Here is a 13,328-nt window from a genome sequence, read left to right as displayed (position 1 = left end):
TTAAGTTCTTCATCTCAATTGAGTTTAAGATTACTAGACAGTCCTCAAGAGGTTTCTTTGACCTGTTTTGTTGGGGTCTCATTCTTATTCTAAAGGCATTTTCCACCGTACTGGCCACCTCTTCCTCTTTCAATTCCAGCCATTTGGCCAACTCCTCAATCACTTTCTCTTTTATATTCCCTTTATATTCCTCTCCTATTCCTCTGAATTTTAGGTGGTGATGTTTCTGTCGCATTTCTGTCATCGCTAAATTATCCCATATTTGCTCCTGCATCTTATTCACTACTCTCACTTCTTCCTTTATCTTTTCTGTCTCTTTTTTCTGCTCTCTCATCTCTTTTTGAATTTTTTTATTGGTTTCCTCATATATTTTTGACTTGGCAGACAGTTCTTGAATTTTAATGGAGAGTTCACCTACTGCTCCTTCTATCTTTCTATCTATCAACTCTTGCATTTCTCCTAGTTTGTTTTCCATGTGGGTTTCATTTTGTTTAAACTCCTCCTTGATTTTTAGCCAAAGGATATCTAGGTCTTTAATTTCTTTCTGTCGGGATAGCTTCCTTTCATTTGGGGTTCCCCCAGCCTTTTTCCCATCTTTTCCCCACATTGTGTCCTGAATTTCGCATTCTGTATTTTATACCAAAAACTCTCCCTTAAAGGGCTCACAGTCTTCCTTCCTTCTTTCCTTTCTTTCCCTACCTTCTCCTCCTCAATCTAGGTTATACCGAAGTTAACAGGTTCAACTGCTCCACCACCTCCAAAAGTATCTAGGTTTTGTAAGGTGTCTCACCCCTATACCTTTGATTGGTCTACAAATGGGTCAAACCCCATGTATTTGCAAATAGAATTGCAAGTGCAATTTCCAAATATCCGAGGGGAAGTAGTCCTGACTCACAAAGCCAGGGGAAGCTAGAATATTTTCAAGCAAACATTAAGAAAAGAGAGAGGAGAAGAAAAGATAATAATTGAAGTTGGAATTAAGTGGGATTAACCCACCATTAAACACGTCCACATAATATAAATACCAGGGGCTTCACCTCTGTGCGGGATATTTAACTAGAAGTGAACTGTTGCGTAGGCTGTTTCGCAAAAGTTATTTAGTCAGTTCAACTTCACCCTAGGATTCTTCGGCCACTTGGCGGCCTAATCCAGCCTTGTTAGGCAAACACTGCAGTCTGCAGAAAGGGTTCTTTTTAACCACACAGTTGTTTGTGATCTACTGTGGATGGAGCTACAGCAAATGGGTAAACTCTTGCAACTCAACACACCATTAATTTTATCTGTTTATCAAGGTGAGTTTGATTTGCTAGCTCCAAAATCTCCAGTTTTCAATAAGTTTGCATTGATGTTTTCCCATTTGCAGGAGCTATTCTGCCCAAGACTATCATTCTTAGATTTGGATGTTGAAAAATAGCAGTAAAAAAGAAATCATTGTTACTTTTTCAAGGCTGAGCAGGGTTTTTAATCTAATCTTAAATAATCTGTCCATTTAGAAACCTTTTTTGGATTTTTTATGCTGCTGATTTCTGCCCAAATAGCCCACAAGTTTTCAATCAAGTCTTTCATACATCTGGCTGGAGGCAGGGTTGGTTTTCAAATTTGGAGCTATGCAGCTATGTAATATAGAGTGATGCTTCAGTAATGTACGCCAAATATGGTCAACTGATGTGGTCAAGTCATAATTCAAAGCAACCTCTTGAAATGCTCTTACTTACATGTATATATATTTCCTTTTTCAGTTTCTGGGCATAGCATTTCTTGGAATTGGACTTTGGGCATGGAATGAAAAAGTAAGTATTACATAACAAATTGTTGAACCAATTTAAAGCTAAATCTCCTCCAACCCCAATGTTGAATGTGCTGTCACCTTGCTTGGAAGGAAGTGTTGCCATCTTGTCTAGCAATAGCAATAGAGATTAAGGAGCACGCACATTGAACTATGGTCCACAACTAGTCACAACCATATTTTCGCATCCTAGTTCAGTGGCCACCCGTAAGCGCCACCAGTCAGATAAGCAGGGCTTTTTTCAGGTGGGTGCCATTGTCATTATAAGAGAACAAGGGAGGTGTTCATAGTGAGTTCCGGCTCCTCTTTTTCTAGAAAAATAGAACTGCAGATAAGGCTGGTTCACACATCATGAGAAACCGTGGTTTGGAATTTTCTTGAACTGTCTCATTGAAATGTTCATCACTAGGCAAAGAAGGCAATTCTGTTTCTGCCAGTGCCTCTATAACAGGTATTTGGGGGGTATAAAGGATCATAAGAAGAACTAAAATACCCAGATCCTATTAGCAAAAGCAAAAAGTCCTGTGACATCTTAAAGTAGCCTTTTCTAGCCTGATGGCTTCCAGACCAGGTATCACGTTGGTGAAGGCTGGCTTAAGACCAAGAAGGAGAAAATGGTAAGGTATGGAAGCTGAATGGCAATGAAAAAAGCAGCCAGTGATAGAGCTTAGAGGTGTTTCTGTTTAGCATATACAGTTGACCCGTAACTTACACACATTTAACTCATGCACATTCAGCTTAACGTGCTTGGCAAAAATTAAAATGAAAAATAAAAAACTGGTGGCCATCCGGGGGGGGGGGGGGGGGAGAATTGGCAAGCCCATCCCCCATTGCACCCAGTGTGTTTTGACTAGCCACAGTTTAGGCTTTATGCACTATCCCTGGAACGTAACCCCACTTAAGTTGCAGGTCTACTGTAGGTAACCTTTTAGAACAGCACATTGGTGATAATTGCTGCAATAACTGTGTTAACACCTGTATGGCAGCAGAGAACCATTCACAAGAAAATAACAAAAGCACAAATACCCTGGCCAGCTAATTAATGCACACAGTGTGATTAAAAGTCCTTTGCCCTGCTTTGACCTACAAGTGATGGCACTGAACTTCTTGGTGAGCTATTATTCAGCTGTTTCACGTTGTAGTCTTCCTTTGAAGCTACTTTCTTCCAGAATGGCCACCTTAAGGTCAGTTACAGTGTGTTCTAGGAAGGTTGAAATGTTCTCCCGCTTGTTTATCTTACTAGATCTTATTAGGTTTGCCTTATATTACAATTCAAGACACTTCCAAAGAGACTCCGTAGACTTGCTCTAGTGAGTAAAAAGCCTGTAACTTGATTTGTTAGATTAATTTACTATAGGGCAATCCCCAGGTAATTGAGCAACACATTTTTTGTTAACTTGTAAAAATGGCCAGCACCATCTTGGAAGAGGCATTTCTTGCTGTGAAAAGACCGAAGGGGACAACGTCTGCTGCTGTGTCATCCAAAAAGTAGCATGTTATTTTTATTGTATGCAAATGTACTTAATTAAAACACTGTTGATTTACCCAGGTTTCTGTAATTTGGTTGTCAGCCCTAGGAAAAATATTGGAAAAAATAAAATCTGTGATGTTTCTGGGCCAAGGTGGCACACTAGATATTGGAAATAAGGTCGTATGCCAGCATTCTCCTTGAAGCTCTATATTTCTGTGTGCAAGGAGAGGCATTTTATGGTGGAATATTCAGCAATATAGTCTTCCACCTGCAGTCTGAATTGATTCAGTCCACAAATATTGTTTTACCATGTGATGAGGAGTTCATCTGCGGTAGACTCTTCAAAAGGTGTAATAAACGTGGCTTTCAGTGACTGATCAGTCTATATTTCTAAGAGTCTTGCGTGCTACCCAGCTGTATTTATGCAATAAGCCTGGTAAATTAAAGCTATTCTCACTTTTCCTGCTGTTTAAAGGCATTATGTTGTGCACTGCATGCGAACAAAAACAGATTCTGCATTTCAGGGATGGGGAACCTGTGACCCTCCAGATACTTGCTAGACTACAACTGCCGTCATCTATGACTATTGGCCATGCTTGCTAGGGTTGATGAGAGTTGGAGTCCACAACATCTGGAGAGCTACAGCTCAGCCTCATTGTTGTTGAACTGTTGATTGCTGGTTGTAAACAGGCCAACTAACAACCCAGCCACTGCAACCTGTTGGACACCTGTTTTTGAAAGCAGGATATTGGATTTTCCCTTATTTTTGCTCTGTGTTTGCTTGCTGATTGTAATTATGAAGAAGCTGCAGTACAGAAAGCTTGATCTCAATTGAAGTCCTTAAGACAGCTGCATATTCTACACCCTAAGAAGAACTGAGTGGCGATTTTAATGATGTTGAAGGGGGGAAATACGGGCCAGTCTTGACAGACTTTGGGGTTGTGCGCCCATCTCACTCAAGAGGCCAGGGGCCAGCGCTGTCCGGAGACACTTCCGGGTCACGTGGCCAGCGTGACATCGCTGCTCTGGCGAGCCAGAGCCGCACACGGAAACGCTGTTTACCTTCCCGCTGGTAAGCGGTCCCTATTTATCTACTTGCACCCGGAGGTGCTTTCGAACTGCTAGGTTGGCAGGCGCTGGGACCGAGCAGCGGGAGCGCACCCCGCCGCAGGGATTCAAACTGCCGACCTTTCGATCGGCAAGTCCTAGGCGCTGAGGCTTTAACCCACAGCGCCACCTGCGTCCCTTATTTTGAAGTAGTTCCCCTCAAAAAAACTCTCAAAGCTTTCTTAACATCAAAATAAGTTTGAACTTTATTGCCATTTTACTCCACTGTTTTTCCTTTATTTAAGAATGTGGTTGCAGACATGCTGTCTTTTGGGGGGCCGGGGCGGAGGGGGCTGACACTTATAAAGATACCTTTAATCTCTGTTCCAGGCTAAACTGCAAACAAGCATCCTGATGGAAATGCAATCCAATTAATTTTAATGGCTTAGAAAGGGAGGCTTCTCTCTCTTGTCCTGACCACTCAAAATTAGAGTTTTGAGCATTAAGTTATTTGTTGTAAAAAAAAATCAACATGGGAAGCTAGGTGCAAAAAAGTAAAATAAAATAAACAGCTTGTTAGGATTGTTTTGCTGGACTTAACCTCAGGCAGCCCATCATAAGCTGTTTAGCTGGGGTGAAAGAGAGTTGAGCGAAACAAACGTGTACCCATACAAAATCATGGTGTGTGTGTGTGATCTTGTGACTTTTCTTGCAGCCGTTAGGGAGAGCGATGGAACTTGCTTGTCAGGCAGCTAAAAAGCTGCAGTTTGACAGCCGGTTACTTGGCCCTAAAGGGGAAAACTGAAGAATTAGCATTCTAAATTGTGAACCTGAAAAGGGGATCTGTGCGGAGGAACATGGAGGCGAGGAACCCAGAAGGCACAATGGACCAGTCAGGCCTCTTTCTCCAGCAATTTACATTGCCTTTTTCATTTTCAATTTTTCTCAGAGCTCTAGGCATGGTTTTGGATTTTTTTCTCCTTTTCTACCTCATTGAGTGAAAATAGTCAATAACAGAGCAGCTCCCGGACTTAATATTTAGCAATGGAAGCCCGTACCTTAAGATTTCTCCATAATACTATGCCCATTGATTTTATTCTTAAACGGTAGCAATATTGCAGCAATTAGATTGCCTTGTATTTATCTCTGTTAAAAATAGTGTCAAAGGAAATACATTTTATTTTTTTAAAAAACCCTCCTTTACTATATGTGCAGTTCTGCACACTGTTAATAAATGTTCTGCACTGTGCTTGGCTTTTGCATGTAGAATAAGCTTTTCCTGTTGCTTTCTGGAAAGCAGGGCAAGCGATTCCTCTGTGTTCCTGTTCATATCTTCCCCCAGCCCCTTGCCAATTTGCAGTTTGAAACTGCAAGGACCCAGCAGCAGACCACCTAGGAGCAGGTTTACTTGTGAGTTGCTTACTCAAGAATAATTGGTTCCAGCCTCCGGCAAGCTGGCGAATCTACTGTAGGCCCTGCATACAACATATTCCCCACTGCTGCTGCTTTGAACAGGAGTTACCCTTGAGTAGGCAAGGCTTGCAAGGGCTATAGCAGATGTGCCAGCTGGGAAGGGCCAAGCTGAAATTGGAGCCCTCTTGGCCAACTAACCGGATGTAACTTGACAATTTTTGTTAGAGAGCACAGAATGCCATCAGGAAAGGGAGCTTTCATCAACTTGAAAGTGAGTACAGATCATTGTCTTCCCTGGGATCTAATGTTAACGGTGTGATTGACCAGAAACAAGTATAGGAGCCAGAATAGATGATGTCTTTTGTGGACAAACGGAATGCAATGGATCCCTAGGGTGGCTATATTCCCCCCTCCCCCCATCTAGCTGTTCTTTGACAGTGGTTATAGCACTCACACCAGGATCTCAAGGCACAAGAACTCTTGCAAATATGTTGACTTGAATGATGGATGCATGGCAACTCATTCAATAAAAGACACATCATAAGGGAAGTTCGTTCCCGTCCCTGAGCAAGTTTATTGTGTGTAGATCGCATTTTCTTTCCTTTTATGTTATGCCACTGGTATGTATGTGCTATACAGTATAAAGTTCCTAGCAGTTCAGGACTGTTATTTTTTTAACATATCTTTGAGGTAGGTGAAAGATTATGACACTGTGTATTGCCCAAGGCCGTCCTGTACATTTCATGGATGAGCTGGGGCAATGCTGGCTCCAGGTTTTAGAGAGTCCCTTTTCCTCAGTGAGATTACCCCCTCAGTGCATCAGGTCCAGGTGGTTTTTGTCAGTGGGTCCCCTGTTGGCATGTGGACCCTTGGAAGATGCCCAGCTATGCTAACCTATATGCTGGCTGTGAGCAGGGTTTAAACATAGGTCCCCAATCCCAGCATTCTCTCTATTGAGCTGTTCATTAGCCCTGTTCATGTGGCAGGTTCCACTCTGATCCTGGTCTTTGCCACAGGACAGCGGGATAGTGATTGTCATAGTGTGGCAATTTTCTGACTAGGTGTAGTCTGATAGAGGCTCCTTCCTTCTACAGGTGTGAAGGACCTATTAGAATGGTGCACCATGGATAATCCAGATACGATGGAGTATGTTGGTGGGTGGTTCATCTGATATCCAGTTTCTTCTGGATATGGTTTCACGCTCCCCTAAAGGATTAGGTTTGCAGCTTGGAACTGCAGTTGGATCCGGTCTTACCTTAAGAAAGCCCAAGTGGCTTCCAAAACACCTTTCACCAGCATCTTTTGGTGCACCAGTCTAGCCTCAGCTATATGATAACCCTGTGTTTTGGATTACTATAATGTTTTGTATATGGGTCTGTTGTTGGGAGAGTACAGTACTTGGGAACCTCAGTAAGTATAAGGCATGGCAGCTATATTTTCTAACTGGGGCCAACGAAATCATGAACCAACTGCATTAGCTTGGCAGCATGTTTCCAGCTATAGTTCAGCGTACTGCTTCTTACCTTCTTAAAGGCCCAAACAGCTCAGGGCCTGGATACCTGAAGAGGCTGCCACCTTCCACATGAATCTGCCTGAGTTTTAAGATCTTGTTCAAAAGATCTTGTTAGAGTTCCCCACCATGTTGAGTGTGATGGTTGGGCAAAGGGCTGCCGTGACATGCGTTTCTCAGACCTTCAGACAAAACCTGTGCACCTCCCATGAGATGCAGGAGTGGTTCTTTGTTTTTTGAAAGGGGGTGGGAAGGAGCATTAATACGAACCAATGAATAGGGCCCTTTAAATAACTTCTGTTGCCCTGTTTTGCTACCCCTCCAATAGCTACATTGGTTAGGAGCAGGGTGAAATGTTGCATTGTGAGTGTCAAAGAAGGGAGAGCGAGGAAAGCCCAGGCCCATTAAAAACCAACATGTCATCGTACTTTGATTTCTTTTCAGGCTATGCATATATTTATTAGTTAGGGTTCACTGGCCCTACAGATGCATGGGAAAAGGCTACCTGCTATTCAGAAGGAAGAAAACCACCATTCCACCAAACTAGATTTCTGGCTGTCTTCTGGAGACTGCCAATGCTCCCTTCTTTCCGGTTTTATTTTTATTCATTTTTTTTTTAAAAGAACATTCTTTTTCACTTCGGACTCACCCTGGAACTTCCCTTGATTGCAGTAAAAATGGTGGGGAGAAAAGATTTGGTAGCCCGTCGGTGACAAGAGCAAGGGAAAGCGCATTGGGGAATGTACGGATAGCCCTTACGCTCTGCTTCACAGGCCTCGGCGCTTCAGTTCCTAACAACATTCAGCCATTCTCTCCATAAAAGGGTTGCTGAATTCGTCTGCACACATTTCTCTTGTCTCTTGGGGAGAGGGAGATGTCTTCAGTTGCAGAACTAATTTTAATGCAAGAGAGAGAAGCCTTCTTTGGTATCTGCGGGGACCGAACACAAGAAGGAGCTCCCTAGAATAGGGATAGCCAATGTGGTGCCATCAGCAGGCCATCAGCTGTGCTGGCTGGGACTGATGGGAGTTGGAGTCTAACAACGTCTCCCTCTTCTCCCTCTGACCACCCACTGTCTCTCCAGCACCAATCTCTGGGCTCTGAGCCTTTGTCCCTTGGGGGCTTCCCCAGCTGGTGCCTCCCACCATTCCACTGACAAGTAGATCTCATTGGCAATAAGAATAATAAAGTAAAGGGACCCCTGACCGTCAGGTCCAGTTGCAGACCGAGGGAGCCGGCGCACAGCTTCCGGGTCATGTGGCCAGCATGACTAAGCTGCTTCCGGCGAGCCAGAGCAGTGCACGGAAACACCATTTATCTTCCTGCTGGAGCAGCACCTATTTATCTACTTGCACTTTGATGTTCTTTCGAACTGCTAGGTGGACAAGAGCAGGGACTGAGCAACAGGAGCTCACCCCATTGCGGGGATTCGAACCGCAGACTTTCTGATCAGCAAGCCCTAGGCTCTGTGGTTTAGACCACAGCGCCACCTGCGTCCCTCAATAAGAATAGTAATCAATCCTAATTTCAACATTTGTATTGATATAGGAAGTCCATGTGTCCAAATAGACATCCAAATGAGATTGATGATTATAAGATGTACATTGCAATGTAGAAAGGGCAGCACAGACCTCAGACCATTGAATAATGGATGGTGGGTGTTTATCCTTCTGATTTTGCATTATGAGCCTGATCCTGCCCATGGGTCCTTTGTGGTGCTTCCTACCAGGTCATTATTATTATTATTATTATTATTATTATTATTAAAAACTGGATAGTCTGCTCCAGAGCTTATATGGCATGAAAGCTCATATAAGCACATAACTACCAAAGTGGATAATGTTCCCACTGAAATGAATGCTGAAATGAAATGAATGCTGAGACTCATTTGTTATCTCCCCTGTCTCCCAAGGGGAAAGAAACCAAACTGGTGGGAATACTTACCGGATCTTGGACTCTTAATTCTGAGGGTGCCCAGGTAATTGGTTAGGGCTGACTTTTGGTGCAAATGCAGCTTTTACCCTGAATGCTTAGTCGGTTAGAACATGGTGCTGGTAATGCCAAGGTTGCGGGTTTGATCCCAGATGGGACAGCTGCATTGCAGGGGGTTGGGCTAGATGATCCTCAGGGTCCCTTCCAGCTCTACAACTTTGTGATCGAATTAGAATAAACTTTACCAAGAACCTTTGTTCAAACCCCCACTCATTCTCTCCCCCCTGACCCAAATAGTTATTGCAATATGTCTCCTGCCTTTGGCTCCCACATACAGAATTCCCCCCTCTTGCTGTTTTTAAATATGAGTCTGGATATATGTTAAGCTCTCATCATTCAGATAATGACCACATCACAGTGGCTTGAAAAGGAAGGCTCCGAGTGTAAACAAGAAGCTCTAAGTCAGTTTATTTGGCTTGCTTCTTCACTTCCTGGGGTTCTTCTCTCCTTCCTCCCCTTTATTTTTTTTACCTCCTGTAGCAAATCTGGACCGAGACTGTTTCAGGAGTGCAGATGTAGGTCAAATATCTCCCCTGGAGTTTTGTCCTTTTGCAGCCTTATTAAGAGGGTGAAGGAGCTCAGTGAACAGCTGAGCTGGAGATTAGCCAGGAAACTCTGTTCTGCCTCTCCCATCTTTTGGGAAGCACCAATATCCCTAGGCTATAGCTTAGCATGCAAGGATAATTTGGGGTGGGGGTGATTAATACATAACTCCAGTGCTTTGCTCCCACTTGCTATACACACTTATGCAAACACTGTAGTTCTGCACACAGTGCAATGCAAACATTTGCTTTTGTTTTAAAAATATATTGCTTTCCTTTGCTTTATTCACCTTAAAGGAACGCCAGTATTTTTATTATACAACGTCCTGTCAAAATAGAACCTTGGTTGCTTGAAGGTGTGCCCTGCAGCTAAGATGGTTCAAACTTAATAATAATAATAAATTTTGTTGTTTTTTCCAAGGATAGTTCAAACTTGGAGTTTCGTATTGTGCTTGACAGGCACAATAGCAGAATAGTTAAAGATTATTATTTTTTAATTGCTGCTCTCTAAACAGGAAACTGTAGCAAATGGACAGCCCACCATTCCCTTCCCAGCCCTTCTCCAGCTCTCGCTTCTCAAAGCTGAAAACACATTTTTCCAGGAGTTAACCACCACCAGTATTGAACTGGAATAATGAGCATGTGTAGATTGCCTTCCTTCTGCTGTAGTTTATACCCATGAATTTAGGATTAAGAAACTGGGCTCTGGCGCCCCTCTGTTGTTGTTTAAATAAATTAATACAGCATTAAGTTATTCAGGAGGTCTGTACAGGCATTGTGCAGTTACCATTGTGTGAGTGGAGGAGCAAGGATGTGTTCCTTGGTCCTTACCACTAGTTGTGGTGATGGCCTCCCACTTAGATGTCTTTGAAACAGGGTTATAGACAGATTCATTGAAAAATGGGGCATTCCAGACGAAGTTAGTAGATTTCTATCAGCCCCAGCCAGCATGACCAATGGTCAGGGATGCTGGGAGCTGCAGTTCAGTCAACATCTGGAGGGCACCAGGTTGAGAAAGGCTGGTGTAGCTATGGACAAACTGGCTCTGCATTAGCTTGCTTGTTAAGTCTGTAAACTGTTTTACACTTCGCTCAATATTTCAGAAAAGGCAGCTTCACACAGGGTTCGCAACATGTTTGGACTTGCTAAAATATAACTAATGAATGGACTGAGGGGGCAAATGATTGATCAACAAAATGCCTTAATGGGTTCAACAGCCCTAGTCCTGTGCACTTCAAACTTATCAGTTCACCGGTCTCTCTCCTTCCCCTTAAATGCTTCTCTAACATCTTGGCAAACCTGTTCTCTACAGACATGATGCACTGAGTGACATGTCCTGTCACTCCCTCACACAGGATGCAACTGTGCGCTTGACGGCATTTGTGCGGTGGCATTTGAGTGCAAACAAAGAACTGACAGGAAGCATCACTTTTGCACAAACAGTATCAATCTCTCCTGGAAATAAATGTAAAGTGTTAGTGTCCGTTTTGGTTTCTCTTACTGTCAGAAGGACAAGTCAAAAAGCTACCGCTTAGGCACTGTATAAACCAGATGCATCTGACACCTGTTGGTGTGCTTTCTTTCTCTTACCTTCTCTCTAACCTTCCCAGGGAGTGCTGTCCAACATCTCCTCCATCACCGACTTGGGAGGTTTCGATCCAGTTTGGCTCTTCCTCGTGGTAGGAGGAGTGATGTTCATTTTGGGGTTTGCAGGATGCATTGGAGCCCTGCGAGAGAACACCTTCCTTCTCAAGTTTGTAAGTAGCCTGTGCAGCTGGCTGTAGCCATTTCCTGCTTGAAGGACCAATTTCATGGAAAGCTGTGTTTTGATGCTGATTTTATTTACACACAATCCTCTTAATTACCCTCATCAGTCTGATGGAATAGAAACGTTTTCAGCAGGCATTTAAAAGTTCAAACAGAAGGTACTTGCTGAATCTTTGTTGGCGGAATATTCCACAATACCGGGTCAATGACACTAAAGGCTTGGTTTCTCATAGAAATGACATGCAATTGATAAGGCAATTTAAGGAACCAGCGGGGGAGGGAAGTCATAGGTTTAGGAGAATCTGGATTTGATATTGTTGTTGTGTATAATTTTGTATGTTTGTTTGTTTGTTTGTTTGTTGTTGGTTGTTGGTTGTTGGGGTGTGTGTGTGTGTGTGTGTGTGTATAAAACATTTCAACCATGCATTGGGCTGATTAACATCCTATATAGCCTTTAAAATGTATTTGTGTGGGGGTGGGGGTGTTATTGTTTTGTTTTTGTTTCCATTATGTACTTTGTCTTTCTACCTTGTCTTTTTTTGCTATGAACTGCCCTGAGATCTTCAGATGAAGAGCGGTATACAAATGTAATTAATAATAATAATAATAATAATAATAATAATAATAGGCACTAGGACTTTACCTTTTCCTTCCTTTCAAACATTTTTAATAAAAAAAAACCCTTTCTAATTTTTCTATATGAGTAAAGTATTTTATAAGAGTAAATTGTTTTATATTTTTGGCTGCATTCAGTTGCCGGCATATCACGGTTTATAGGGAACTAAGCAGTGCGTTAGTGTACACTACCCGATTGCCCTCACTTGTCGCCTCTTGTGTCTCAGGCTAGGGAAGCAAACGAGGCAACGGCAATTAAGCTTGGCTTCCAGTTATGTCCAAACTTGGGATAAGTGTTCGTTACTCATCAACAAGCTAATGAGTAACGAACTAATCAGGCTTAAATCATAGCTTAAATCATTGTTGTTCCCTTACAGCTTGCAATGGTTTATTGATTCCAATAAATGGTCATAGGTCAGTAACTATGGCTTGCAATGATGTAGGAACATAGCCAGTGTCTTTAATAAGCCCAAATATGTTGTGCCAATTGTTGACAGTGTTGAGAGTATTTTTGCTTCTCACAGGCTGAAAAGGGAAAGGAAGATTACGCCCCTGCTCTAAGGCAGAATCCTCTATATTAGTGATTGGAAATTGTCCCATGTAATCCACAGTTATAGAATCAAACCTATGAAGTCATTTAGCTCCTTTCTACCTCCTCAACCTAATTGTGTGTTTGCGCATATGTTTCCGTTGACTGCCCAATTCCTATGGGCCTATTTCCAGTGAATATTTAAACATGCTTAATACTCATTCCTTCTCTCTGTGGAATCCTGGGAACTGTAATTCTATAAGGGAGCTGTGGGTGGTTATAGAATTTCTAACCCCCTTGCCAGATTACAGTTCTCACAAGCCATAAAACTTCCAAGAATACTGTATATCTCCTATGCAGTGAGAGTAGATTTGCACGCTAGTTTGTTGTTTCCTTGGGAAGGCTTGTTGGAAATGTTGGGCTTTAAATCCAGAACACCGCAAGAGTGCTGCTGGATCAGGCCAGAGGCCCACGGAAAGCTTGAAAGCAGAACCTGAGCACGACAGCTCTCTCCGCACAGCAACTGATATTATTATTCAGAGGCGTATGGCCTCTGTCAGTTAAGCGACAGCATAACCATTGTATGGCTCAGAAAGGTGAACTTAATTAAGAGGACTTGACTCATTTGAGGTGGGATTGACTCCTTTGTGGGATTT

At 42.7% G+C, this 13,328-nt stretch overlaps 1 protein-coding gene across 3 annotated transcripts in view; it reads left to right on the top strand.

Moving 5' to 3' along the window:
- Window positions 1–13,328, top strand: part of TSPAN5 (tetraspanin 5) — a 96,463-nt gene that overhangs the window by 60,103 nt on the left and 23,032 nt on the right. For all 3 annotated transcript variants that reach the window (XR_013842477.1, XM_079991193.1, XM_079991192.1), the window contains exons 2-3: window positions 1,740–1,790; window positions 11,372–11,518. Coding sequence is in view for 2 of the 3 variants with exons in the window: in XM_079991193.1 (XP_079847319.1) it covers window positions 1,740–1,790; window positions 11,372–11,518 (198 nt within the window). In the remaining variant the exon portion in view is untranslated. The remainder of the gene's footprint in view (window positions 1–1,739; window positions 1,791–11,371; window positions 11,519–13,328) is intronic.

This window comes from Podarcis cretensis (assembly GCF_951804945.1).
Source record: "Podarcis cretensis genome assembly, chromosome: 9".
Classification (NCBI taxonomy): Eukaryota; Metazoa; Chordata; class Lepidosauria; order Squamata; family Lacertidae; genus Podarcis; species Podarcis cretensis.
Note: the sequence above shows the minus strand (reverse complement) of the source record. Positions and strands in the feature narration are given on the sequence as shown.